Source organism: Ceratotherium simum, chromosome 6, assembly GCF_057802395.1.
Source record: "Ceratotherium simum simum isolate JZ-2026a chromosome 6, ASM5780239v1, whole genome shotgun sequence".
NCBI classification, from domain to species: Eukaryota; Metazoa; Chordata; class Mammalia; order Perissodactyla; family Rhinocerotidae; genus Ceratotherium; species Ceratotherium simum.
In genome coordinates, this window is record NC_141905.1 from 417,035 (window position 1) to 444,257 (window position 27,223).

Here is a 27,223-nt window from a genome sequence, read left to right on the forward strand (position 1 = left end):
ATCTTCTAGAATAGGGAAGCCAAACATGCAGCCTCCCTCTTTCCAACCTTCTTTCTCTGTGGCCTGGGCAGTCCCAGCTTGAGGTCATTGAGAGGTCTTTGTGCCTGTGGGGGTGGGGCAGGGGAGCTCTGCTGGGTAAAAGGAGCTCCATCCATGAACCACTCCCTGCCCCAGGTGGTCTGGCCAGTCCAGGTTCTGAGGGGCTGGTGTCACACGCGGCAGGAGAGCCTGGGATGCTTATTGTCTGTAGGGGGAGGCTCACTCTTGGAGGAAATGCGGCTGTGCTTCTGAGCACAGAAGGACGTGTCAGTTAAAGGAGGCTTTTAGATAACATTTGTGTATCCGTTTAGTGAGGAATAAACACACAGACCCATCTCACAACTCCATTTTGCTGCTTCCATTTCCTGAAAGGCACGTGGAGTTTAGTGGTAAGAGATCGCGGGTTTGAGCTGGAATTTTGGAGAAACTGTTTTTAGCCTGTCCTTGGAGTTAGGCCAGGCCTAGAAATCTGTTGAAATAACTTTCTTTACCTGCTGAAATTGGGATGGGTTCATGACACCAGGACCTTGAGCTCCCTGATGACTGGGGAGGCCCTGAGATGGTCCCTGCTGAGGCCTGGGATGCCTGCATTCAGGCCTCTCCCTACGACGACATTGCCCAAACCTGGGGCTCTCACAGTCTCACTGAGTGGCCTGGCTACAGGTTGTCCTTTGTCCTCCGTATGGAATAACTTCAGGTTTCCCTTCTGCCTGTCACAGTGTGCTCTTGGTCTTCCTAGGAAAACTTCCTATTGTGGGACTTGGGGAGGAGTTGTGAGCAGGAAGCTCTCCGAGTTGGTAAGTCTTGATTCCAGAGGCTGGCACTTGCTTCCCCCCGCAACCCCATTTCTCTCCCCTCCTCCCCCTACTACTCCTTGTTCTGCCAGAAACTGCCTGTAGAGAGCTACAGGTAAAATTTTTTGTGCCTCCAGCTGTTACTGCCCAAGGTGGGGGTCTTCTGCCTGCTCCAAGACATGCCAGTAGTCAAGAGGCGAGGAAGTAGGAGAGAAAGGACTTTATTACAGCTTGCTGGCAAGAGGGAAGATGGCCAACTAATGTCCAAAAGAACCATCTTACAGAACAAAGACTACATTGTAGGCCAGTTATATAGGGGGCTGGTCTCTGGGTGTGGAATCCATCTGGTCTCAGTTCCTAATAGTCTTTGGTTTTACTGGATGTGCATAAGAGACCTGAGCAATGCCCTATACCCTGATCTTTCATTTGTCATTGATGATGGCTATCAGCGTAGACTCTGCCTGGGGGTCATTAGATCGCTAAGGAACTCAAGAGAACAAAGTTATCAACTTATAGCAGCTGGGAGGGGCTATAAAATCCACAGAGCATATCTGGGTTCATCAGTGGTCATTCAAAGTTACAATAGGGTTTCTTTTCTACAATATGGCTTCCTTCATGTCAACCTTGTGTTGAGCTGGTATCACAGCCACAAACTTGAGGGATTTTAAATGTGGATTTAGGTTTAACTTTTTTATTTAAAAAGAATGTATACACTGTGAAAAACACATAAAGATACACAGTGGAAATTAGTGTTTCCATCCCCAACCCTTCAGTTCTGCTCCCCTGGGGCCTCTCACCAGATGCAGGGTGCCCAGTGGAGCATCTCTCACCCCTTGTTAGTTCCTGCGCTGCCACCCAGTGCTGCTATCCTGCGCTGGCTGATCCCCACTCCAGAGTTGATCTTGGGACGGGCACCGTCACTCCTCGCTGTGAGCCTGGCTCACTTGATCAGCCCCTGTTGATGGACACTGAGTGCTGTCGGGATTTTGTCTCTACAAGCCGGGCCTTAGGAATGCCCTGCATGTGTGCGCGGGTCTGCAGTAGAGACGGCGACACAGGAGTCCAGGCATGGGGAGCTTACCAGGAAAAGAAGCGTGCTGTTTGATTCCAAGAGGGGGAACGCAAGTTTCTGAGCTTTTCTATTGGAGGGGTCTTGTGTGCCTGCAGTCGGAGCCTAGAGCGGGAGGGACTGCAGGGGTAGCTGGAGTGGGGGAGTTGGGGTGCTGTCTTGGTTGCAGCTCCAGTCAGCCTATCCCATAGCACCTGTTGTTTGCAGCCCTTGCTGGGCCCTGAGGTCTGTGCACCCAGAAGTGTGATAGAGGAGTGTGAAGAGGCAGGGTCTGGGGAGGGGAAGGCTTCTCATCTGTGGGCTTGAGCTGCCCCAGGGGTCTGCAGGACTTGGGGTGTGAGGGCGTGTCTTGGCTGAGAACCAAGATGAGCTGGGCAACAGCTTTTTTTTTTTTTTTTTAAAGATTTTATTTTATTTATTTTCCCCCCCAAAGCCCCAGTAGATAGTTGTATGTCATAGCTGAACATCCTTCTAGTTGCTGTATGTGGGACTCAGCCTCAGGATGGACGGAGAAGTGGTGCCTCAGTGCGCACCCGGGATCCGAACCCGGGCCACCAGCATCAGAGCGCGCACACTTAACCACCAAGCCACGGGGCCGGCCTTGGGCAACAGCTTTTAGAAGAGCAGGTGTCCCTCAGCTTCAGGGGTTGGTGTGGGGACCAGACCCCCTGTCCTGGCTCCGCTGGACCGTCCGCTACCCTGGGACGCCCCCATCTCCTGCCTGCTCTGCAGTCCCCATCAGGCCGCGCTGCTTTGGGCCCGACTAGCTTCCCTGTGATTTTAAAAGCCTGTGAAGACGGCACCTGGTATAAATAATAGGTGGTAAATAATAGGTGGTTCTGTTTTGAGCAGGTGGCTTCCTTTGAGAGCTTTCGAAGGGGTGAGGGCAGACGGTTTTCCTCTTGGGATGGGTTGGGGGGGGAGGGAGGAATGTGAGAGTGTGCGTGTTGGAGCCATCTGCTGGGGTCCTCTCAGGAGTCCTGGCTGTGTCCCCATCCTGTGGCCCCTGTGTGCCTCTGAGATGACGGTAACTCTTGCCCCCCATGTGGCTCTGGCTGTCCCACACCTGGGCAGGGCAGGGCAAGAAGCAGGGGATTTTATGGCTGGCTGGCAGATAGCCCTCCTAAATGGAAAGGTGGCTGACATGGCCCTGACTTGGTGGGCGTCCGGCCTGTGTCCTGCCCTGCCTCTTTCACCACTGCTGCTACGTTTGCCCCTGCGAGGAGCCCAGAGCTTCCCAGGCCGGGGCTCTGTTGTGTGGGGCTGGGGCCTCACAGCACAGAGGGTGGTGGTGTGGCCGGGTGGCAGCTGGGGCTGACCCGTGGGGCTGAGGAGGTGGGGCCTGGGGACCGACAGTGGAGCTGTTCATGGGCTCTGCCCTAGTTTCCTGCTGCCTCCCATTGGGAGTTTTTTGGAGGGGGAGAGGTGGGGTGGCTGCTGCTGTTGCAGACAGCAGGTGCCAATTATGCTAATAGAAGTCCTTCGGATCTCAGCCATTCCAAGGCCTCTGCTGTGTTCTCGGATGCTGAGTGAGCTGCCCAGCCTGGGCCATACCCTCTCCCCCGCCATGCCTGGTGGTCAGAAAGGCCCTGCCCTTTGTGGGTACCTCTGTCAAGATCCCCCTCTCCAGTCCCCTTGCTGTGCCTGGAACCCCCCCCGGGTAAGAATCTGAGCAGCTGGGTAAGGCATGGGAGTGCCTGGTGCCTGTCTTTTCAGCCACCTGCCTGCCGCCCTGGGAGCGGGTTCTGCCTGAGCTCTCCGGGCCCAGCTGTACCCTTGGGTGGGAGCCAGGCGCGTGCCTGGGTTGCAGTGAGTGCTGCAGGCCCGCACTTTCCTTTGTGTCCCTTGTTCCTCACTCGAGCACTCAGCTGCAGAAAAGCCTGCTTGCTGGCAGGCTGGCCTGTGGCCTGCCCCGCAGCCTGAGCCACAGCCATTTTTGTTTGTTCTGCCGTCTCTGGGCTCTTGAATCTCGGGCGCCAGCAGCCTGCGCGGGCAGTGGGCTCATAGCACTGGAGGAAGCCCTTAGGCCATTGTCGAGGAAGAAGGAGAATCCCTTTCCGCCCTTTCCCTTAAGGTTCTTATGGCTGGCCAAATAATTAAAAGACAGGTTAGGAGGAGAAAATAATACCAAGTTTAATAACATGTGTAGATGGGAGAAACCAGGGAAAGTTTCTCAACACAATAGCAGAGATTCACGTCTTAAATACCATCTTCAGCTAAAGACAAAGGAGGATGTTGGGGGTGGGGAGGGAGACAGAAATCACAGTAATCAAGGGTATGTAGACTTAAGGCCTTATCCCCCACACTGATAAGTTTCTAGAGAGGCTATCCCCCCCACCCCCCCCAGAGGGAGATACCTTTACAAATGGAGATTTCCCTTATAAATGTAAATGTTTGTCTGGCAGCTCCTAGCAGGGCCACCTAGAGAATGTGGCCAGGAAGAGACAGAATTTTTGCTAAGAGGGGCTTGTTGGTGCCTTTCCTATTGTAACATCTATTTTACATTATATTACAGCCATCAGATGACAGTAATTCCTTACTGGAACAGGTGTTCTATGTTAACTTCTTTAGGCAGTTTGGGGGCGGTCAAATGGCCGTCAGAGAAAACAATCAAGGTAAAGAGACGTATTTCATGGTGGCCAAATCGTGATCTCCCACACCATGAATCTTCCCACTGAGCCTAAGGCATTCAGTCCCCCCGCGGTACCCTCAGTCCCCTCACCTCCCAGTGGTGAAATTTCTCTTTGTTGGGAGAGGGTCTCACCCTCTTATTTTATCAGAATGATGGTGACTGGTGCAGTGGGGAGAGAAAGGTTTCACCTGTTTGTGGCCACTGGGGGGGTGTGAAAGAGGGGATAAGTGGGGAGGGTGGGAGACACTTGGGGGAAAGGTTGAGTGCAGGCGCCTGTGGGAGCAGTAGCCCCCTGGTCTTGGGCGGAAGAAGCCACTCCCGGGCACAAAGGGTGATCTTCCTTTACTTCCTGGTCCTTCCCCAGGAAGTCCGTGTAGGAAGAGCTCTTAGCATTTAGTGACAGGGGTGGTTGAGAGACGGGTTTCTTTTTATTTGGGTCTCTGTATGGTGGTGGGAATTTTTCTCCAACTGAGGGGAACCATCCCCCGCCCCTTCACATCTGAATGTCTCTCTTCTCCCCCAGTTTTTGGGGGACAAAATGAGCTTCCTCTTTGGGGTCTGATTTCACTGCAGTGTGAGGTCGCAGGTGGAGCTGAGGGCCGCGTTGGCCTCTCTTTCTGGAGGTGTGCCCGCCCCAGCCGCTGCATCTCTGGTCTTCTGAATGGCAGCCGACGCTGTGATAGCCCCCTTCCTTTGACATTGACTTGTATGAGAACTGGGAGCTCTCACTACTTTTTTGTGTCTGGCATTTTATTTTACCCTTTAAAAATCCATCCATCTTGCCTGCCTCTCATCAGCCACAAATTAGGACACAGGTCGCAGCCCCGGCAGGGCTGCCCCTTGGAGTGCCCTTACTTCAGTATGTGTTGTTCCAGACTCAGCAGGAGGAGCTGAGTTCCCTGTCAGGGGTACTGACACGGGTGCTGCTTTCAGGGCCACTGGGCCCCAGCGAGGCTGGGAAGGGCAGTGATCGAGGCAGCACAATGCTGCAGGCAGCATGCGGGGAGGAGGCTGGAGTGGAGTCCGGGTGGGCCATGGCGCTCCAGGTTATCCTGGCAAGTCATTTCCGTGGGCTTGGGCCTCTGGAAACGGAAGGGTTGCTCAGATGAACTCTGGAAACTTGAGCTGTGGTTCTTGAGTTCCATGAATCTGACTCCAAAATGGCCGGTCACTACCCTGAGTCCCTCTTGCCAACTCAGGATATGTTTTGGAAGAAATGTGATCAGACGGGATTGCCAGGGTGTCTTTCCTCCAGGGCGGTTCTTCCTTAGGCTCTTGAGGACTTGGTGGCGGCAGTGGTCACCTGCACAGATGTCTGGTTTTCACCTGGAAACCCACCCACCTGACCCTGGCGTGCACTGCCGGTTCTCGGGGGCTGCGCGTGACGCCGGGAGCCCACGGGTAAATAGCCTTTCCTCAGACCTTCCTTGGACCCTTTTCTGGGATGTGACACATCCCTCTCTGGTAAAATTGAACCTGGGGGAGGGAAGTGAAGCTCTTTCTCTTACTTCTCGCCAAAGTGAGGCCAGGCTGTTAAGTAAAGACAAAAGACAGAGCCTCTGTACTTAAGTATCCCCTTACTCCTCCTGGGGGGCCTCCTGGGGTTTACATTTTGTCCTTATTTTGTTGTGGATTCCAGGAGGCAAAACCATCCTTTCCCCGGCACCCCTTCAGGGTGGGTTTCTGGTCCTTTGCCTGCCTCTCTCACCCAGCCTCCCTCCCGGCCTCCCGTGCCCCGGGCTTTCCTCCTGTTGTCCCCGGGATCAGCCTGTGTGTCACTGCTCTGGGCTGTGTGTTTCTGCCCTGCGTCACAGGAGGCCTAGAAGATACCCAAGGGGCAGGGAGTCCGGCCAGGGCCTGCCGATGGTCTGCTCTGGCACTGCCCAGAGCTTGCTGAGAGGCAGCATCTTGGGGTCTTGCCCACACCTGAATCAGTCTGCATTTAAGCAGATTCCCAGGCGATGAGCATGACTTTCAGGTTGGAGCAGCTCTTCCTCAAATGCCTTGCCCCGCCCCGCCCCGCCCTGCTGCTCTACACCTTCTTTAACCTGTTTTGTGGTTTTGCAGTCTTCACCATCTTGCCTTCCTTAAAGCTGTCGACTTAAGCGGCTCTGGCAGCGCCGGCTCCAAGGCGCCTGCCCTCTGGGGCGTGCAGTCCACCCCAGGTATCCCTGGGCGCGGGGCTGTCCCGGAGGCGGGTCTGAGGAGGGCAGCTGCGGGCGCCTCCCCGGAGCCTGCTGGCGAGGTCATCTTGGGGGCACAGAGCCCTTTGTGGAAAGGCCCAGAGCCTCTTGGCCATCTGGTGCCCTGTGCCCCGCCCAGCCCATCCCAGCTGGACCGCAGGATCAGACTCAGGTTGTAAATGTTTGCTTTTTGTAGAAACAAAGCATTCTGTATAAAGATGTTTTGATGTATGTCGAAGTTCAAATAAATAGTCCAGAAGGGGGGCTATAAATTTATTTCCTGTCATGGAAAAAGGTTTGAGATAACTCGCCTGATTTTGCTAGGATTTCCTGCCCACCCCCTGCACTCTGGTGGAGGGGGAGGTGCCTGTGAGGAAGAGCTTGTGCCCCCAGGCCTGGGGGTGAGCCCTCCAGCGCTGGTGGGCTAGAGGAGACCCGCCCTCCCCTCCCCGGCCTTCTGGGACACTGTTTTAGTGACTGAGCTGCTAATCTTCAACTGACTCTTTTTCCAGATTCCTCTCAGCCTTTTTCAGCAGTTTCCCACCATTGATTTGCATTTAAGAAAAAATCTCTTCCTCTTCGCACTCCCCTCCCCACCCCCGATATTTCTTTTCTCTTGACATTTCCAGGGCACTACCTTTTATTTGTTTTCCTCTAGCGGGCTTCACTTGCTTGGGAAGTTTGTTTGTTTTGTTAGCTGTGAACCTCTCTCCCCGGGCTGTTTGCATTGCTCAGGGGAGGCCAGGAGGAGGCTCGCCCCCGGCCAGAGAGCCCCCACCCCGGGCAGGATTAGAGAGAGCCCCCAGTGCTGTCCTTGGAGTGAAGTGGGTTGTTTGTCTTAAAACGCAGTATATTGTATCGGACCCTGCAATTTTGGATACAGAGATTTTTAACATCTTAGAACCACAGTCTTTATGCCTTTCAGGCATGGAAAAAGAGAGGAAAAGGAGTGAATGTGTAAGATTCTGAATTCTCCTCCGCGTGTCTTGTGTGGGGGCAGGCAGCCGCCTGCGGAGAGAAGGTCTCGGGTCACCAGCAGACGCGCAGGCGGACCGCGCACGCGCCGGAGCAGCTCCCGCACGGCCGCTGAAGGCTCGGCTGTTAGAGCGGCAGTGATGTCTCCCAAGAGTGTTTGCCCCCTGGGCGCTGGGAACGTCTGTGGTGGTTGGGAGCGGCTCGCACCCCCACTGTGTCAGCCCCGCGAGGGCAGCTCGCTGGTGTGTGCGGCCCCACCTCCAGAGCCGGGGCTCCGGGGCCGTCCGCCTCGAGCGTCTGTGGGGGAGCGGCGCGCTGCCGCCGTGCTGGGTGGCGGTGTGGCGGCCCGTCTCGGCGCAGCCGTTCCCCCCAGGCTGGTGAGCGGCTAGACGGGAGCGCTCGTCCGCTTCACGTGGAAACCGTCTGCTCTGTGGAGCCTTTCCTCACCAGCTTCCCCCCCCCCCCCCCCCCCGCTCCCCGTGCCCGTTCCTGCCCTCTCACCCCCACCTGAGTCCCCATTCAGTAGGGGGAAGTGTGTCCTGAGCCCTCGAGTCAGGCGTGGGCCTCAGCCCGTCTTCTCCTTGGTCCGCATGGCCTCATTCGGGGTGTCTTGCACGCAGTAGGGGCCCGACCATGTAGAGACAAGTCCTGAGGTGCTTGTGTCTCACCATAAAAGCCGTTCACCCTGAGGGACTCACAGAGCCCGTCTGTGTGCTGATGGCTTGCGGTGTGCATGGCCTTCCGTCTTGCCAGTCTAGGGAGCCCTTGGCCCTCCGGCCTTTAGTTGAAAATTTGAGTGGACGGAGGGCCCCCTCCAGTCCTCCTGAGGTCTGGAGGTCACAGCGTGTTGGTCTCCTGGTTCTTGTCCACACTGGAGATGTCACTGTAAACTGAGCCCAGATTCTCCACGTCTTGTGTGCAGCTGGCTTCTGGGTGTAGACGTTTTCAGAAACAGGCCTGCCCGTGCTCCCTGATCAGAGTGTCACGTTCCACAGCAGCGGGAAGCAGCAGGGGAGCCAGGAAGGTGCCTGGCCTCCTTTGGCCCACTCTCGTGAGCAGTTGGGGGCCCTGCCTCACCGGTGGCTGCCGCCTCCCTGATGCTGAGGGAGCGCCTGATGAGTCATCTCAGGATCTCTGTTTGGGCCCCAGCCTTGTTTGTTGTCTGAATGTTTTATTTCCTTTTTTTTTTTTTTTTTAAAGGAAAATAGGTACAAACTCTACCTTGAGGCCAGTAATTTTGTAGAATCTCCCTTAATTTGGGTTTCTTTGATCCTGCCTCGTGATTAGATTCAGGATATGCGTTTTTGTCAGGACTGCCACAGAAGTGAGGTGTCCTCTTGCACCCGTCTTTCGCCCCCCCCCCCCCCCCGGGAGGGACGGTGTTGGCTTGACTCATTCTGGTGATGACAACAGCCATCCCTTTGTCACTTGGTTAAGGTGGGGTCTGCTGGGTTTCTCACTGCTGAGCTGCTGTTCCGCTCTTTGTAATAAATAAGTGTCCCATGGGGAGAGACTTGGAGACTGTGAACGTGCTGTTTGTCTGTTTGTCGTCAGCCTTGCATCACTAGTTTTAGAAACCATTATGGTCTGGTTGTTTGTGCCCCTCATTCCTATATTGAAATCCCAGTGCTGATTTGATGGTATTAGGAGGTGGGGCCTTTGGGAGGGACTTAGGCAGCGAGGGTGGAGCCCTCATGAATAGGACTAGTGCCCTTATAGGAGACCCCACAGAGCTCCCTTGCCCCTTCCCCGGTGTGAGGACACAGTGAGAAGGCACCAGCTGTGAAGCAGGAAGAGGGCCCTCACCTAGCCATCCTGGCGCCTTGATCTTAGACTTCCCAGCCTCCAGAACTGTGAGAAATAAATGTCTGTCCTTTGTAATAAGCTACCCAGTCTGTGGTATTTTGTTACAGCAAACAGACAGAACCCACTGATGTTCTTTTTTTTTTTTTTTTTTTTTAATTTTATTTATTTTTCCCCCCAAAGCCCCAGTAGATAGTTGCATGTCATAGCTGCACATCCTTCTAGTTGCTGTATGTGGGACGCGACCTCAGCATGGCCGGAGAAGCAGTACGTCAGTGCGCACCCGGGATCCGAACCCCGGGCCGCCAGCAGCGGAGCGCACGCACTTAACCACTAAGCCATGGGGCTGGCCCCAGCCCACTGATGTTCTTAACAGAGTCAGTTATTTCTCTCATAGTTGCTGAATGGTAATGATTTAATTCTTTTAATTTCTTCTGCATTTATCACTTGACATTGGGCTGTAAAGAAGAACTTTCCCATCTCCCCCATTTGTTTATTTATCGATTTATATACATTAGAATGGACTGGTGGATTCTTATTTTATTCAATGAGCTAAAATCCATTACTATTGTTTATTTTGATGCTCAGATTGTTCCTGCTTCAGCCAGTCCCATCAAACTGACTGCAGCGAAGGACAGCTCTTAAAAATGTGAATTTCCAGGTCTGTCACGGTCTTTTTGACTAGTCTTCATGAGTAGTTTGGAAAAAGCTCCTTGAGCAATTCTGACGTTCTGTGGAATTTGGGACCAACTGGACCAGGCTGTCATTTTAAGTGGGCACCTCATGGAGTCCCCATTTCCCCTAGCCACCAGAAGAGGCAAGTGACCTGCTCTGCCCACCTCCATGCTGGCTTCTGGGTCAGAGTTTCTTTGAAAAAAGGCTCCTTAGCTTAAAAAGTAATAAAAATAGTAAGTTTGAAAAAATCACTGGCTGAGGTGACCTCCATTCCAGGCCCAGCGTTTCTCCTGCTGAGCCTTGCCTCCCTGCTTCCCTCCTCTGACCCGCATCCATCCCTCCCTCTGCTTCCTTCCTGATGGCAGCACAGGGCAGACAAATGTCTCCTCTCACCAGAGAACGAGGAGGCCCCTCAGTGCTCTTTGAACTCAGAGGGTTTCAGGTTGTGGGTTTTGGTGATGGAAACTCGTATTGCTGTGTGTGCTAAGTTCAGTTTCATACAGGAAGCCAGGCACTTAGATCCCCGGGCCTGCTGGAGAGCCTGGTGGGCCTCAGTTGGTGGTCTAGGCTTCCTGCACCTCCACGTGGAGGCCATCCCAGGGCTTCGGTCAAGGGCTTGAGGATCTCTAAACTCTGGGAACCTCCCTTCTCTACACATTGACCCTGTGATGGGGAGGGTGGCCCACCCTAACCCCTGTGGGGCTTCGTAGTGGCTTCTCATGGTGAAGAGTCCAACGTCTGGACCCCAGGGAGTGGCTGCTGCCACCACGGCTGATTCCGCAGTGTTTCTGGCAGACCGTGGGTGTGGGGAATTGGGTCGGAGGGTGCGTTAGAGTGGGGCATGGACACTTCTGACTCTGTCTGCGAGTCCGAGAGAGCTGAGTGGGGAGCCCATGGATCTGAGTCCCTCCTTCCCCTCTCCGAGGGTGGTGGTGCCTTGGGGCAGGGGCACAACATCTTTCCTCTGTGTGAGTCCTTGGGCAAGAAGGCTCTGGCCTGCCATTGTGACTCTTTCTCATACAGAACCCATTCCACTTCCATATTTACCTGTCCTCTCCTAGACGTCTCCCCTTGGACCTACCCATTCCTTTGGCCTTTGAAAATTCCCCAGCACCAGAGGGCTCTGAGGGCTCCCTTCTTGGATGGTAGGAATGTCCAGGGCCTAAGGTGTGCTACTTGGAGGTACAGCAGGGCCCCCAGCTCCCTTGGGGATATGACTGCCCTTCCCTGGGATGGGCCTGTGACTGGGTCAGGTGTCAGTACTGGGAGCCTCGAAGGCCAGGTAGAGAGATTGAATCTTGGTGAATGGCTGACTGTAGAATGAGGGGGTGAGGAGCCAGCAGGATATCTTGGGGAGTTCTAGCTCAGGAGATGGGTGTATGGTGTTGTCTAGGTACAGCATAGTTCAACTGGGTTGTCTGCGTAGGGTCTCATGTGGCCCAAATCAAGGTGTTGGCAGGGCTGCATTCCTTTCTGGAGGCTCTGGGGAAGAGTCCACTGCCAAGCTTATCAGGATTGTTGGCAGACTTCAGTTTGTTGCTGTTGTAGGACTGAGGGCCTGTTTCCTTGCTAACTGTCGGCCAGGGATACCCTTAACTCCTAGAGCCTTTCTCTGGTCCTTGCACGTGGCTTCTCTGTCTCAGATCCAGCAATAATGCGTTGCATCCTTCTCATGGCTTGGAATATCTTTGATGACTTCTGCCCTCAGCTGGAAGAAAGCTGTGCTATTTAGGGCTAGTGTAACTATATTAGACCCACTCAGATAATTTTCCTATTTTTAAGGTCAATTAATTAGTCACCTTAATTGCATCTGCAAAGTCTCTTTTGCCCTTTCTTTTTTTTTTTTTTTTTGGTGAGGAAATTAGCCCTGAGTTAACATCTGTTGCCAGTCCTCCTCGTTTTGCTGAGGAAGATTGGCCCTGGGCTAACATCTCTGCCCATCTTCCTCCATTTTATGTGGGACGCCTGCCACAGCATGGCTTGATAAGAGGTGCATAGATCTGTGCCCAGGATCTGAACCTGTGAACCCTGGGCTGCCGAAGTGGAGCATGCGAACTTAACCACTATGGCACTGGGACCACCCCAGCCCTTTCTTTTCTATGGAGATAAATTATACTTCCTGTTTTTTTATTTTGCTCAGTAAAAAGATGGCAACTAAAAATATGTTGAAGTCTTCCTGGAGATCAGGGTAAAAATGGCTTGTGGACACACCTAATTTTACTTTATCCTAAAACTCCACAAAAGTTAAGGTAAAGGGGATTTCTAAAAAAGAATCAATCTATGAGGACAGGGAGAATGGGAAAGAAAACAACAGCAAGAAAAAAATTTGCAAGCTGAGAATAGATGGATGAGGAACCCAGTTTAAAATGTGGGAGTTGGTGTCACCATATTATTTTTGGGAGGGAGGGGAAGGAGCATCAGAGGTGGCTAAATACAGAATTGTGTGAAAGCAGTTGACGTGGTTAGATACCTGGATGCCTTTTCTTCCTCCATCGTGTTGTGACCGCCTCTCTCTTGTGGCTGGATGCGTGGTGTTCTGAGACTCAGCTTCAATGTGGGGGGTCCCCACCCCACAAACAGTGCCCCAGACACCAGCCGGGGGTCCTACAATTTAACTCAATTCTGATAGCATCAGATTCCACAGGTTAAGGGTTCAGTCCCATCCATAAGACTGCTGCCACCCCTCCAACCCCCCTGTCACCTGTGCTTCCGACCAACTGGCTGTAAGTCAGAGGTTCCCACGACCCCTCCTCGGGTTTGATTAATTTGCTAGAATGGCTCACAGAACTCAAAGAACCGTTTTACTTACTGGATTACTTGTTTATTATAAAAGGATATGATAAAGGATACAGATGAATTTCCAGATAGAAGAGATGCATAGGGCAAGATTTTTGGGAAGGGTGCAGAGCTTCCATGCCCTCTCCGGGTGCCCCACTATCCCAGCACCTCCACGTGTTCACCAACCTGGAAGTTCTCAGAACCCCATCCTTTTGGGATTTTATGGAGGCTTCATCGTGTCGGCATGATTGTTCATTAATTCCATTTTCAGCCCTCCCCAAGAGAATGAGGGAGCAGGGCTGGAAATTCCAGTCTTCTAATCATGGCTTGGTCTTTCTGGTGACCAATCCTCATCCAGGAAGCCACCCAGAGTCATCACATTAGAACAAAAGACACTCCTATCACCCAGGAAAGTACAAGGGTTTCAGGAGCTCTGTGTCAGGAGCAGAGGTCAAAGGCCAGTATTAGGACAAGAGAGGCTCCTAGTGTTCTTATCACTTAGGAAATTGCAAGGGTTTTAGGAGCTCTCTGCCAGGAACCAGGGACGGAGACCAATATATACTTTCCATTATCTCACACTGGACATTGGAGATTTATTCTGCAGAAGGAAAAACCAAGGGACTGGGAGGCTCCAGGTATTCTTGGAGGTTCATTTGGGGACTACCTCCATTCCCCAGCCTTCTATTCCTACTTGGCTTCTAGAACAGTGACAACCAGCCCCTTACTTTCCAAGCAGGTGATTAAAAGAGGCCTCACTGGGGAACCTGAGCAGCCTAAGAGGAAAGAACTAAAGGTGCTGACAATGGGGATTTCCCAGAAAGTAGCCCAGCCAGATCGCCGTATGTAGAAACTCACCTTTGCAAGGCCTGAGCACTTCCAGTTCATTCTTAGGCATTTACTCTCAGTCATGAGGATTACTTAATCATGAGGATTGCCAAGGATTACTAGACATCTGAAGAAAGTGCCTAACATGAAAGGAAGCAAAACAAATAGGAAAAAAAACCATCTTGAAAGAAATGTTCTATTTAGGGAGAAGAACATTTTGAAAAACATTAGACATTTTCTCAGACAAGAGAAATATTGTATCCATGAAATAAGAAGAGGATACTATAAAAAAGGAACATTTAGAAAACAAAAAATTATTAAAAGTTAAAAAATAAGGGCAGAACAAAAATAGTAAGAGGATTATTAGAAGATAAAGTTGAAGGAGTCTTCCAGAAAATAGATAAAAAGGATGAAGAGGTGGATAATGGAGCAGAAGAGGTAAGAAAATCAAAGAATCAGCCAAGTTTCCCGTATTCATTAATGGGAGTTGCAGAAAGAACAGAGAAAAATGTAACTGGGAAAATCTTTAAGAAAAAAATTTCCTAGAAGAAAAGGATGTTGGTTTCTATATTGGAAAGGTTCATCAAATGTTGAGCTAAGTGGATGAAGATAGACCCAGACCAGTACCCTGAAATTTCAGTATGCCTGGGAGAAAGGAATGGTCCTACAAGTTTACAGAGAGAGAGAAACAGATCCATTACACAGATCAGGAATCTTAGTGGTTTTGGACTCCTTCAGTACACGGGATGGAGAAGATGGCAGAGTGATGCCTTCCTCATTCTCAATGAAATGGATTCCCAACCTAGAATGCCACACACAGCCCAGCTTTTATCCAAGAATGAAGGTAGAATGAAGATATTTTCAGACATACAGGGTCTGTAAAACTTGCCTTTTGCACTGAAGGATTTCTCCACAAAGGTCAGCAAAGACTGGATCCCCGTAGGCTGCATCCCAGATGAAGTGAGTGGTGTTCTGTGCACCAGTCCAGATTAAAGCAGTTCAGAAGGCTCAGGAGAGATGTCTTCTGGAAGAAGAAATAGAAATAGAACATCTGGTGTGAATGAACTTATTGAGAGGAGATTTGGACAACTGGCATTGAATTGGGGTTGAATATTGATAAGTTCATAGAAAATTAAGCAAACAAAAATAAGACAATTGTTAACTCCAGAGAGCAAAAAGTGCTACAGGAAAGGAAAAGTAATCACGCTTTCCATGGCTCACTCTTATGGCTCACGTGGTCGTGATAACGTGAACTCTGGAGATTGCTCTAGCCAGCACTACAGTTGACCTACAGTCGTGTGTCGCTTCACATCAGGGATACGTTCTGAGAAATGCGAACATCACAGAGTGCACTTACACAAAACTAGATGGTATAGCGTACTACACACTAGGCTATATGGTACTCGTCTTATGGGATCACCATTGTACATGTGGTCCATCATTGACTAAAATGTCGTTATGTGGGGCACGACTGTAAATTGGAGTGGAGATACGGGAAAGGAGAAGTGAGGGGTAGTTTGCAGGGAGAGGTGGTTTGTAGAGGTGTAGAGAGAGTTATATCTTCGTCTGCAGGGGAGGAAGTGGATAGGTAATACCTAAAACTGAAAAATCAGGGAGGAGTAGTAGAAGCATATGCAGAAATTTTTAGGAGAGATTTGGAGCGTAAACATTCAAGAGGCAGCTAGAGGTTGAAAAGTGTCCCCTGGAAAGGGGAAAGGCTGGCCTGGGGCTTAGAATCTGCTGTTTTTCTCAACACAGCTTTTACAATAGCTGATTCTTAGAAAACGTGCAGGGATAATTTTTCTCAAAATTAAGACAACAGCAACTGTAGAATGCATGGCATATAATTAGGGGAAATACTGTTTCATGAAACTCATTTTAGTTGTGCATGCGAGTGTGTGTATGCACATACTGGATTGATTTTGTTAAAATGTGTTTCTTACTGTGGGTCATGGTAAAAAATTTGAAAGCCATTGTTTTGTGGTTTCTCATTGCCAGTTCACTTTTCACACTTCTGAATTGTTCAGGTATTTTATAGTTGAGCATGTGCTACTTTTTTAATTAAAAAGAGGTGGAGAGGGAGGAGGAAGGGATCTCACAGATTAATACAATCCCAAAGTACACCTGTGTACAGTGACTGCACAGGTCATCATGTTACCGGATACACACCCAGGTTCTTTACGCGCCACACAAGAGGGGCCAAATAAACTAGAACGCCAGGCTTATGGCAGGAAAGAGTTTTATTTCGGGTGACGTCAGCTGGGAGACGAGAGCTCTCAAATTTGTCCTGTCTCCCTGAAAAGTTGGGAGGCAAGTGGTTTTAAAGGTTGTGAGGAATGTGGCTGCGGGTAGGGAGGGGGAGCCTGTGGCCTTGCTGGCCGGTGCTTTCCCACCAGCCTGCCTTTGACCTCGTGAGGCTGCTTGGAGGGAGGAGGATGGTGGATAAGGGAATTGCAGGTGGGTGTCCTTCAACTGTCCCTGTCTCCATAGTGGATGGTGGATTCTGCTGCCAGAAAGCCAAGGAGTTGAGGTCTGAGAAGCTTTAGCTTCTTGATATCAGTTTCCCTGTAACAAACCTGAAAAACTGGCCAAAACATCAGTGTGAGCCCAGCTTGAGGCAACCTGGGCTTTTAACAATTAGTAACTTCTGTTTGCCTTGTGAAGTTCAGGGGTACAAAAAAAACCAATAGTTACACATGAATGTAACTTAAAGAAGCAGGGAAAGAGGATGAGTGCCTTTGGTTTTAACTCCATATATTCTGGGTTTAATGTAGGGGAACTGATATCAGGGCCAGTATCAATCACACTGGGGGGCCAGCATCCTCAGCTGGCAAGCACACTCCCATCAGCAATGGCCTCAATTTACATTTATAATACAAATGTGGTAATGGTAAGTGCTACAGTGGAAACCTTTTTAGAAAATCACTTAAGTCCACCACCCCATGCAACCGTTTTCTTGCTTTTATATTCCATTTTGGTTTTTAACTACATGCTTACAAATTGTCCCATAATTGCAAACCCTGATATTCAGATTTCATAATGCATATTCTTTTTCTTCTGCTGGTTTTCTGGAGGCAAATTCTTAGTCATGAGTTTATTGGATTAAGGATATCTATGACCTTTGTTTTATTTTGTTCTGAGTGTCTGTAACTGTTACAAAGGGTAGTAACAGTTTACTCTGCTGCCAGCAAGGTATGAAGGGCCAGCCTCACCATGGGCTTGCCAGCAATAGCGGTGATTATTTAGTTAAATTAAAAAAATGTAAAATGGTGTCTCTAGATTGTAAGTTTCTTTTTTTTTCCTTTTTTTTTTTTTGTGAGGAAGATCAACCCTGAGCTAACATCTATTGCCAATCTTCCTCCTTCCCACCCCCCCCTTTTCTCCCCAAAGCCCCAGTAGATAGTTGTATGTCATAGTTGCACATCCTTATAGTTGCTGTATGTGGGACGCCGCCTCAGCGTGGCTGGAGAAGTGGTGCGTCGGTGCGTGGCGCGCCCAGGATCTGAACCCGGGCTGCCAGTAGCGGAGCGCACACTTAACCGCTAAGCCACGGTGCCAGCCCCTGGAAGTTTCATTTCCAGTGATGTGGAGTTTTTTTTCCTCTGTTAATTACATTGTCCTCACCTTTCAGAATAATGTCCACATCCTTTGTCCATTTGTCTAAAACTGGAGTCTTTTTAGTAAGTATGAATTTTTTTATAAGTTGTAGATGTTTACCTTTTGTCATAACTGCTGCAGAGAACTTATCATTTGTGTTTCCTTTTTTACTTTAATATTACGTTAATTGTTATGGGATTTTACAACTTTTTATCTGTTTTATATTGATATTCTTGTACTTTGGATTGTTTTTTCCTGTTGCCTCAAAAGTAAGGGAGATTAACATAGTCCTGAAATACTCTGTTCTCTTATGCATGTGTGCAGCCTGTAATATTTAGATTGATTTTGGCTTAGTATGTAGTTCCTCGCAGATTGCTAACCAGCTATCTCAACACTATTAAATAATTCTAACTTCCCCCTGTTTTGAGAAGTTGATGTTTTGACAAACACATGTCTCCTATTTGCCATGTAAATGCTTTATTCTATTTTAATAAGTTTTGGAGTTGAGACAGTTTGAGGACTTATAAGTAAATTTTTCTGATAATTGTTTTCTATGCAAAAAACAATAGCTTTTGGAGATTCTTCTCTGTTGCAGTGGTAATTAGCATTTGTGAGAAGCTTATCTATCTTCTTTTAGGAAGCTCAGATTCTGCGTGTGTGTTATGGGAAATGGTCTTTGTGTTAATTGAATGCATTGGTTGGTAGAGAGTTCAGTTCTGCCTTCCTCTGATGTGACTCAATTTAGCAAATAGAGTGAGATGTCAGGGACCATAGTCACTTTGGAGTCATTTTGGCTGAATTTTGGGTCAGATCTGGGTTCCAGTTTCAGCACCACTGGCTTCACTGCCTTCTTGGGGTTCTGTGTAAATGTGGGTGACACCTCAGGTTGGCGGCTCGGGGGTACTTGTCAATACTTATTTCACTGAGGTTCTGAAGCCAGTGAGCCAGACCTCAAGAGCTCTGTGTTGGCTTTATTCCCCTGAGACGGGAGGCTGTCGGGCCGCGTTGGAGGATGTGGCTTAGGCTGGGGTCCAAGCAAGTCTTCCCGGTACCTCCTTCAGTCCACATCTGGGACGAGCCTATGTGGAGACCAGGAGCTTGTGGTGTCATTGAAGTTCAGCACCTGCTTCTCCACCCACGGACCCACACAGCAGAGAGCAGCGCAAGAGCAAGAGGCAGCCTTTCCTCCCTGCTCCCTTAGGTGAAGTGCGGCCGGCCGGGGCAGTAAGGGGGGTAGCTCTCCTGGCCTCCCTGGTCACTAGAGCCTTCTCTTCCCAAGGAAGGAAGAAACAAGTGGGTGAAGGAGACTAAAACGTCTCCCTTCGACAGCTTCCTCTTCTGTGGGTTGGAATGGGGAAATAAGTGTTGTTGGGACATCCCCACCCCTGGGCCTCACGGGCTTATTCTGGTCCAACAAAAATGGCATAATACCCGTGTGCGTGCTCTGGGTTGTGTGTGGCGGGTGTGTGAGGGTGCACGTCTGACTGTGGCACCCCGTGTCGTGGATGATTAGGTGTCTCTTTCTGGTTGTTCCCGGGTGTGAACGGGGCTGGTGTGATTCTGAGAGTGTAAGTTGCCAGAGAGTGAGAGCTTGGGGTTTGCATCACTTGTTGAGATTCTCTGGTGTGGGTTTGGACCTTGACATCTGTTGAAAGCAGAGTTGTTTCCAAGTTGGTCATGTGTCTGTGTGGGATGAGGCCCTGGCAGCCTGGTGAAGAGGGGGAGGCAGATGGTGAGAAAGCCAGGCACTCACGGGGAATCCACACTCGAGGGCAGTGGTCTCCTGCCGCCTGTGTGCCATCGAGTCCCTGTGGCCTTTCGTGTTCTCCACGCTTACCTGGCCAGCGCTGTCCAGTTGGAGGTCTCTGTGTCACCTCAGGGTAGTCATTCCCAGAGGCCCCAGGCAGGGGGCAAGGAGGAGGTCCTCAGTACTGTGGGAAGCATGCAGGCATGTGCTAATTAGCTGCTTTCTTTGTGGAGCCAAGATCAAGGAGAAAGGAGGGAGTCTGGCTTTATTTACTGCTTCAAAGCTTTGGGGAGAGTTCTGTACTCTCACATATATGGTTAAGATAAGTGATGTCCAAGGAGCACCCTCCAGGACTCCTGAACTTTGGGTACCGTGACTGAGCAGCCCTCCCCAAGCTCTGGGGCCCAGTTCCAGGAAGCGCATGGCCTTCCACCTTCTAGGCTTCTGTGGGAACCATGAGGAGGAGGGGGTGCATTTGACATTCTAAGGGGCAGGACTGTCTTGTCCATAAAGGGGAACAGGGTTTCTACCACTGGAACATTTTCATGTCTCATAGGGCAGTTCTAGCCAAGTTGGCTGTTCTCTGCAATAAACTTCATTTTTAGGTTGAAAAAATTTTTTCCCGTATATGCATGAATCCAGTCATCTGTAGTTAGACGAAAAAAACAGTGCTTTGGGGCTTTGTAATTTGTGGAAAACAAATGGGTGAGTGTTGGTTACCTGAGTTGGTTGCCTGCCAGGAGCCATCCCTCCCATACCCCCGGTCTCTGTGTGCACTGCTGCTAACAAGGCCCTTCTGCCTTTGCAGTATCCAGAGGCACCACAGCCCTCAGTGCCCAGGCTGACACTGGTCCGCTGGGCCTCTCAGAACCACCTGGGAAATTTGTCAAATATGTAGATTCTGGGCCCCAACCCAGACCTACTTATCAGAACCTCCAGGGGATAGGGCCCTGAAATCTGTATTTAGAATGAGTCATTCTGGTGCTGCCAGCTGGGCCCCTCCACATGGTGACATTAGGGATCGGTCACTAAGAGCCCCCTTTTAGTTGAGGGTGCTGAGGTCCTGAGGGGGCAGGGACTTGCCCAGGGTCAGGTCATGTTGCTGAAGGAAGGAACCTGGATCTCTTAAGCTCCTGTTCTTTCTCTGCAGCCACTCTGTGTGGCCCAGGCTGTGTTCAGGCCTCCTGTGTGTCCTTGTGTCTAGCAGTGTCCTTCGGCACCCAGGTTGTGTTCACACTCGTTCTTGGGAGTTTTGTGGAAGTGCTGTGCTGATGGTGGGCAGGGAGGTGGAGATGGGGGCTGCAGGAGCCAGAGTCACTGCAGCCCCTCCAGGGCTGGTTTTTGAGGCCAGAAAGGCTGGGCTCCCCCAGCAGGGCGTGGACCACTCTCCCGTCCCTCTTGGAGGGAGGAGGACAAGCTCAGGGTGGCGTCCAGGCTGTGCCTCTTGACTCTGCTCCGTGGGAAGGACGGTCGAGCCGTCACAGCACCCATTTCCAGAGGGATGTGGTTTTCATGTCCCTGCTTGGCATCACTTTCTCAGAACGTCACAGGCCAGCGGCCAGGCCACAGAGGCCGCCCCACAGGAATGGACTGTGCAGTGGCCACTCCACAGCAGAAGCTGGTTTCTTACTAGCAGTTGTGGGTGGGTTGTCTCCTTACTGTCTTGTTTGTGCCTTGGGCCCTATTAGGTTTTGCTCCTCTCCCTGGGAAGTGGGGGCTCCCTGTTGGGAGCTAGGAGTGAGCATTCCCCTGTGAGCATCAGATCTCGCCCATCTGTCAGCTTGGAGCATCTCCCTCCTCCCCACCATTCAGCCACTGCTTTGGTGGCAGAGATGGTGGAGGAGTTAGGGGTCCACCTGGATGGCCCTTGGGGTTAAAAAGGAAAGTAGTAAAGGTGGGCCAGCCCTCAGAATCCCCTTTGAGGGCACCCTCTGTTTTGTAGGATTCTCTGAGGGCTGTTGGGGGATGGAGACAGATAAGGCCCCACCCTTCTCTCTGTGCAGTTCATGGAGTGTTCTGTAGTCTGAACCTCACTGCAGCCCCAGGAGGCCCAGCAGTGGTCGTGGGGTGGGGGTGAGGTGAGGCGGTTAAGCAAGGGAGGAAGGAGTAGGGGATGCTAGCTGCTGTGGGCTGGGGCTCTCCTGCCCACACCAGGGCACCCCCTACTTTACCTCTCTGAGGGCTGAGCTTGGGAGGTTGTCTCAGAAAACGTTAGATGAACAAATGTGGAGCCTGCATTCTGGCTTCTCTTTACTGGCTGCGGTTAGGTCATGTCCACACCTGCCCTTTCATGTCGTCCTCCCTAACTTGGCTCTCAGTGGTCCGGCCCCCATTTCTGCATTTGGCTCTTTCCTGTCCTGGCTGCTGTGCCCCAGATGGTGCTGGGTAGAAAGAGCGGGGACTGTGGAATCCGCATCCTTGGTTCAGATCCTGGGCCCTGTCGTTTTGTCTCGTCCTTGGGCAATCACATGATCTTCCTCAATTGTTTGCTCCACCTAGAAGTGGGGAAATCAATACCCAGTGTAGAGGAGATGAGATAAATGTTTGGAAAGGTTCTAAGCAGAAGTCCTGGTATTTAGGAGACACTTCAAATATCGCCATTCTCCATTCTTACAAAAATTCTCCTCTTATTCTTTTGGCTGTTTTTGGAAAGTTGACTTAGCCAGTTTTAGTCTTATCTACAGCTTGTGTTGAGAGTAGACCTGTGTCTGGACAATGAAAGAATGCAGGAAACGACGCAGAGGTGTCCCGAGTCTGTGTCAACTTCCCTGTGCCCTCTCCTGGGGAGCAGGTGGGGGAGCCTGTGAGCCTCCCCGTGCCCTCTCCTGGGGAGCAGGTGGGGGAGCCTGTGAGCCTCCCCGTGCCCTCTCCTCGGGAGTGGGTGGGGGAGCCTGTGAGCCTCCCCGTGCCCTCTCCTGGGGAGCGGGTGGGGGAGCCTGTGAGCCTCCCCGTGCCCTCTCCTGGGGAGCGGGTGGGGGAGCCTCTGAGCCTCCCCGTGCCCTCTCCTCGGGAGTGGGTGGGGGAGCCTGTGAGCCTCCCCGTGCCCTCTCCTGGGGAGCGGGTGGGGGAGCCTGTGAGCCTCCCTGTGCCCTCTCCTCGGGAGTGGGTGGGGGAGCCTGTGAGCCTCCCTGTGCCCTCTCCTGGGGAGCGGGTGGGGGAGCCTGTGAGCCTCCCTGTGCCCTCTCCTGGGGAGCGGGTGGGGGAGCCTGTGAGCCTCCCTGTGCCCTCTCCTGGGGAGCAGGTGGGGGAGCCTGTGAGCCTCCCTGTGCCCTCTCCTGGGGAGCAGGTGGGGGAGCCTGTGAGCCTCCCTGTGCCCTCTCCTGGGGAGCAGGTGGGGGAGCCTGTGAGCCTCCCTGTGCCCTCTCCTGGGGAGCAGGTGGGGGAGCCTGTGAGTGGAGCTGCCGTCTCATCACCCTGTGTCTCTCCGCAGGTCCTACCTCTCGGAAGATGCATTATTACAGATACTCCAGCGCCGAGGTCAGCTGCTGGTACAAGTACCTCCTCTTCAGCTACAACATCGTCTTCTGGGTGAGTGGGTGAGAGCGGCCACATTCCCTTGCTGAGTCCTTCATTTAGTAAATCACGACTTTAGTGATTTAGTAATTCATTTAGTAATTCACGTGCTTTTTATTTGCCTGGCCCCCGTGAGGCTCTGGACGGGAAGGCGCTCAGGGTTGAGGAGCCCTGTCCTCCCGGAACCTGCGGCAAGTGAACTATAAAATAGACCATTAAGGGGCCGGCCCGGTGGCATAGCATTTGCGTGTGCGTGCTCCGCTTTGGCTGCCTGGGGTTCCCAGGTTTGAATCCCGGGCGTGGACTGATGTATCGCTCATCAAGCCGTGCTGCTGCAGTGTCCCACATACAAAGTGGAGGAAGATAGGCACAGATGTTAGCTCAGGGCCAATCTTCCTTGGCAAAAAGAGGAGGATTGGCATTGGATGTTAGCTCAGGGCCAGTCTTCCTTGCCAAAAAACAACAAAAAAAATAGACCATTAAGTACTGTGATGGGGAAGGCCAGGGTGATTGAAAACCAGATGAAGGGGCCCCCGCTTCAGCCTTGGGGGTTCAGGAATACTTGGGGCTCTGGCCCAGTCACGTGTCTGTCCCCCTCCATCCACACCCTGGGAACACCCCAGTGAGACATCGGCAGCAGGGTGCTTTGTGCGCATGTGACCGTGGGCCGGGCCCTCTTCTAGGCTCTGGGAGGTAAGAGTGGACAATGACCCTGCCTTTGTACTGCCTGTGTTTAACCAAAAGCAGTATCAGCCTACTGAGCAACAGAGCAGGGAGGAAGTATCTCCTTGGCTAGGGCAGTTGAGGAAGGGCATTCTGTGGAGGTGACTTGTGGGTGAGACCTGAGTCCTGGTGAAGAGGCAGCCATGTGGGGATCTGGGGAAGAAAGCTCCAGGCGGGGAGAGCAGCATTTGCAAAGGCCCAGAGGCAGGAATGAGCTTGTCCTGTGCAGGGGATGTAAAGAAGGCCACGTGGCTGGAGCTCAGGTGAAGACAGAGACGTGGAGGAGCCAGGTCATGTAGGAATGTACAGTTCTCAGTAAGTGGGAGTTTTGCTCCAACTTTTCTGCTTCTTTCCTAACTCTTGGTAGACGATAAGGTAGATGGTATGATCTGGATTTGGAATGATTCTGCAGAGTGAAGGGGTGGGTGGTGGTACCATGCTCTGAGATGGAATATTGGGGCAGAAGGATTTGAATGGTCCATTAGCCAGCCACATGGAGATGTCATTTCTTGTGTCAGTGACCATCCTGGAGATGAAAGTCTTGGCCACTGTCAGAGGAAAAGGTGGACTGGATGAGATCATCGAAGGAGAGTATGTTAGACGAGGAGAGATCTGAATGTTGAGCCCTGGGGTGCTAGAGGTGGGGCTGAGGAGAAAAGTCCGCTCTCAAGTTGGCTGTGAGTGAGTGGCCTCAGGTACAGGGAACCAGGAGATTTCGTGTGTGGAAGCCTCGAGAGGAAGCCCTTCAGTAGAGAGGAGCAGTCAGCTGTACTGCGGGAGGTGAAGGAGGGTGAGGACAGGAAATTGCCATTGGTTTTGACAAAGCAGGGCTGTCAGTGGCCTTGAACACAGCTGCCATGTGTTCTGGGGGTGGACACACACCTGGAGTTGGCCGAGGAGCCACTGGGCCAATGAGACGTGAGGAAGTGGAGACCAGTGACTCGTGACAGTTCTTTCAAGGACTCTTACCTTAAAAAGTAGCAGCAAGAGTGGGCACTGGCTGCAGACGGTGCAGGGGTTAGGGAGGCGTCAGAGCATGTGTGGGCTGCCCGTGGGCGGGTCCAAGGCGCAGCGGGCGTTGATGCTGTGCAGGAGGGTGAGGGCGTGATCACCACAGAGGCCTCTAAGACCAATAGGAAGCGTCCTGCACCAGTGTCTTTGTGGGGACAGGTGCACGGGGAGGGACAGAGCGAGTGGCCGGGACGCAGATGTTGCCTCTCCTGCGGATCTTGGCATTTCCTGTTTGGCCTGGAACTCTTGAGAACAAGGCAGACGTACTATGACGTCTCAGCCTTTCCCCCTTGGTTGTACAGCATCATCTCCTGATGACTCATCTCCAAGTTTTGAGGGTTTTCTGTCCTGGAGAAGTAGGGTGGATTCAGTGGCTTGGCCATTCACTTCAGGTCTTTGCCTGTGCCCAGGCTGTCACCACAGCCTCGTCACTGCCCCTGAAGCAGGGAATGCTGGGCAGCTGATGTGGTTTCTGTGGGCCCCTCCTAATGGGAGGACTGTGGCTGCCGCATCCTCGCTGTGTATGGCTTCCCAGATCTCAGTGCTCCCTGTCTGGAGGAGAGCCCTCTGGCCCCACCTGGAGTCCCACCCCCAGCTAGGTGTGTGGTGGAGGCCACCTGGCAGAGGCAGGCAGTTAGACGCCTCGGACACTTGCACACCCAGCTGTCGTCCCCCGTTGCCCCCCGGCTGCGCTCGCTTGGCCTTGTGCCCCGACCTGAGGCTCTCATCCTTATCTTGGCAGCTGGAGTGAGACTCACCCACTGATGCTGCGATTAGGGCCTGGTGAGCCCCGTTTCTTCAGAGGCTTTCCAGAACAGACTCTGCTCTTGGGAATCTTTCCTACCTTCTCAGTGATAGACTGGCAGCACCACATTCAAATGGCGAAGTTTATGAATCCAGAATCGCAGCATGTCAGTTTGGTGACTGAAGGCTGGTGTACTGTTACCAGAGTTTTGCAGAATTGGCGATGTGTGTGGTCAAGAGTTCACCATTTTTCAGTTAGTGTGCACTGGGGCACAACAGGAAGGGACAGAAAGGAACAGGCAGGAAAATGAGGCATGAGGGAACTTCGTTGGAAAAATGAGGGGGGAGGCCGGGTGCCTCCCTGCCGGGTCCTGGGCGGTGATTTGCTGTCTTCATCTGCATAGGAGCTGGGAGTGTGGAGTGAGGCCTGAGAATTGGGGTGGAGAGCCGTGAGGGAAGCCAAAGTGTGTGTGGGGGGGGCACCTGGTACCCTCTGGACTCTCGTCTGCACTGAGCGACCTTGATAAGCTGCGCTGTTTTCGTTGTAACTTATTGATCTCACCTGCCCGCTGCCTGTGTCACGGGCTTGCTGGAAATGTATAAAACGACACGCAAAGTGCTTACCTCCTCAGAGAAGTTTTCTTTTTTAATGGAGAAAATATAAAAATAGAATAATATAACGAACCCTCATGTTCCCATTACCTAGCTTCAGCAATTATCAACTTATAGCTGATTTTGTTTAATTTATATTTCCCCCCTTGGATTATTTTGAAGCGAAACACAGATAGGTGGTTTTGCATGGAGAGTTTTTGTGTTTTGGTGAATTAGCGGTGAGCAGGGGAGCAGACTGCGGCTTTGACAGCGGCCCTAGGCTCAGCAGCAGGTGTGAATGTGCAGAAGGCACCCTGCTGTTTCTCTGGCCAGTGCCAGGTGCTGGTGCAAGTGCAGGGTTTTATCCAGCAGTTCGCCCGTGCGGGACAATTTTGACAGTAACATTCTGTATGGGAAACACCTGTAGCACTCTTAACACCTTTTTTAAGCTCTCTCCCTCCAACTTCGGGGCTGAGGTTTTCCCCAGTGACCGTTAATGCTTGCGTGGGGTGAGCGCCGAGCGGGGGGCGAGCGCCGAGCGGGGGGCGAGCGCCGAGCGTGCCAGCGACGTCTGTGTCTGTTCTGAGCTGCTTATGTTACCCAGTGGCGCTGGGCTTCAGGGGGTCCTCACCACAGGGATGTCAGGGACACAGTGCTTCTAGCCAACAGCATTTTGAGGACGCTAGCACTTTCACCTTTTTAAAAAATTTAATTATAATCTTTCTTTGGTTGTTTTAGACCTGTTTCTAGTGCAAAATCTCACTTTCAATAGGGAAATGCAAATCAAAACCACAATGAGATACCACTTCACACCCATTAGGATGGCTATTATTAAAAAACCAGAAAATAGCAGATGTTGGTGAGGGTCTGGGGAAATTGGAGCCCTTGTGTACTGTTGGTAAGAATGTAAAGTGGTGTGGCTGCATGGAAAACAGTATGGAGGTTCCTCAAAAAGTGAAGAATAGGGGCCGGCCTGGTGGCGTAGGGGTTAAGTTCGCACACTCCGCTTTGGTGGCCTGGGGTTTGGGGGTTCAGATCCCAGGCACAGACCTACGCACCCCTTATCAAGCCATACTGTGGCAGGCGTCCCACATATAAAGTAGAGGAAGATGGGCACAGATGTTAGCCCAGGGTCGATCTTCCTCAGCAAAAAGACGAGGATTGGCAACAGATATTAGCTCAGGGCTAATCTTCCTCACCAAAAAAAAAAAAAAAAAAAGCATATGTTTAAAAAAAGTAAAAAACAGAATTACCACATGATCCAGCAATTCCACTTCTGGGCATATACCCAAAAGAATTGAAAGCAGGATTTTGAAGAGATATTTGCACACCCTGGTCATAGCAGCATTATTCACAATAGCCAGAGGTAGAAGCAACCCGAGTGTCTACTGACGGATGAATGGATAAACAAAATGTGGTATATACATACAATGGAAATAGTATTCATTATTCAACCTTAAAAAGGAAGGAAATTCTGATATATGCTACAACATGGATGAACCTTGGGGACATTATACTAAGTGA

The 27,223-nt window shown here is 51.5% G+C and overlaps 1 protein-coding gene across 5 annotated transcripts in view; it reads left to right on the top strand.

The window, feature by feature from the left end:
- TSPAN14 (tetraspanin 14) overlaps positions 1–27,223 on the top strand; it is a 58,935-nt gene that overhangs the window by 7,583 nt on the left and 24,129 nt on the right. For 4 of the 5 annotated variants that reach the window (XM_004432492.3, XM_087431776.1, XM_087431774.1 and 1 more), the window contains one exon: positions 22,548–22,645. In XM_004432492.3, the coding sequence (XP_004432549.1) occupies positions 22,565–22,645 (81 nt within the window). In that variant the 5' untranslated portion in view covers positions 22,548–22,564. Of the gene's footprint in view, positions 1–786; positions 837–22,547; positions 22,646–27,223 lie in introns of those variants that run through there. The other variant, XM_087431777.1, reaches the window with a different exon arrangement.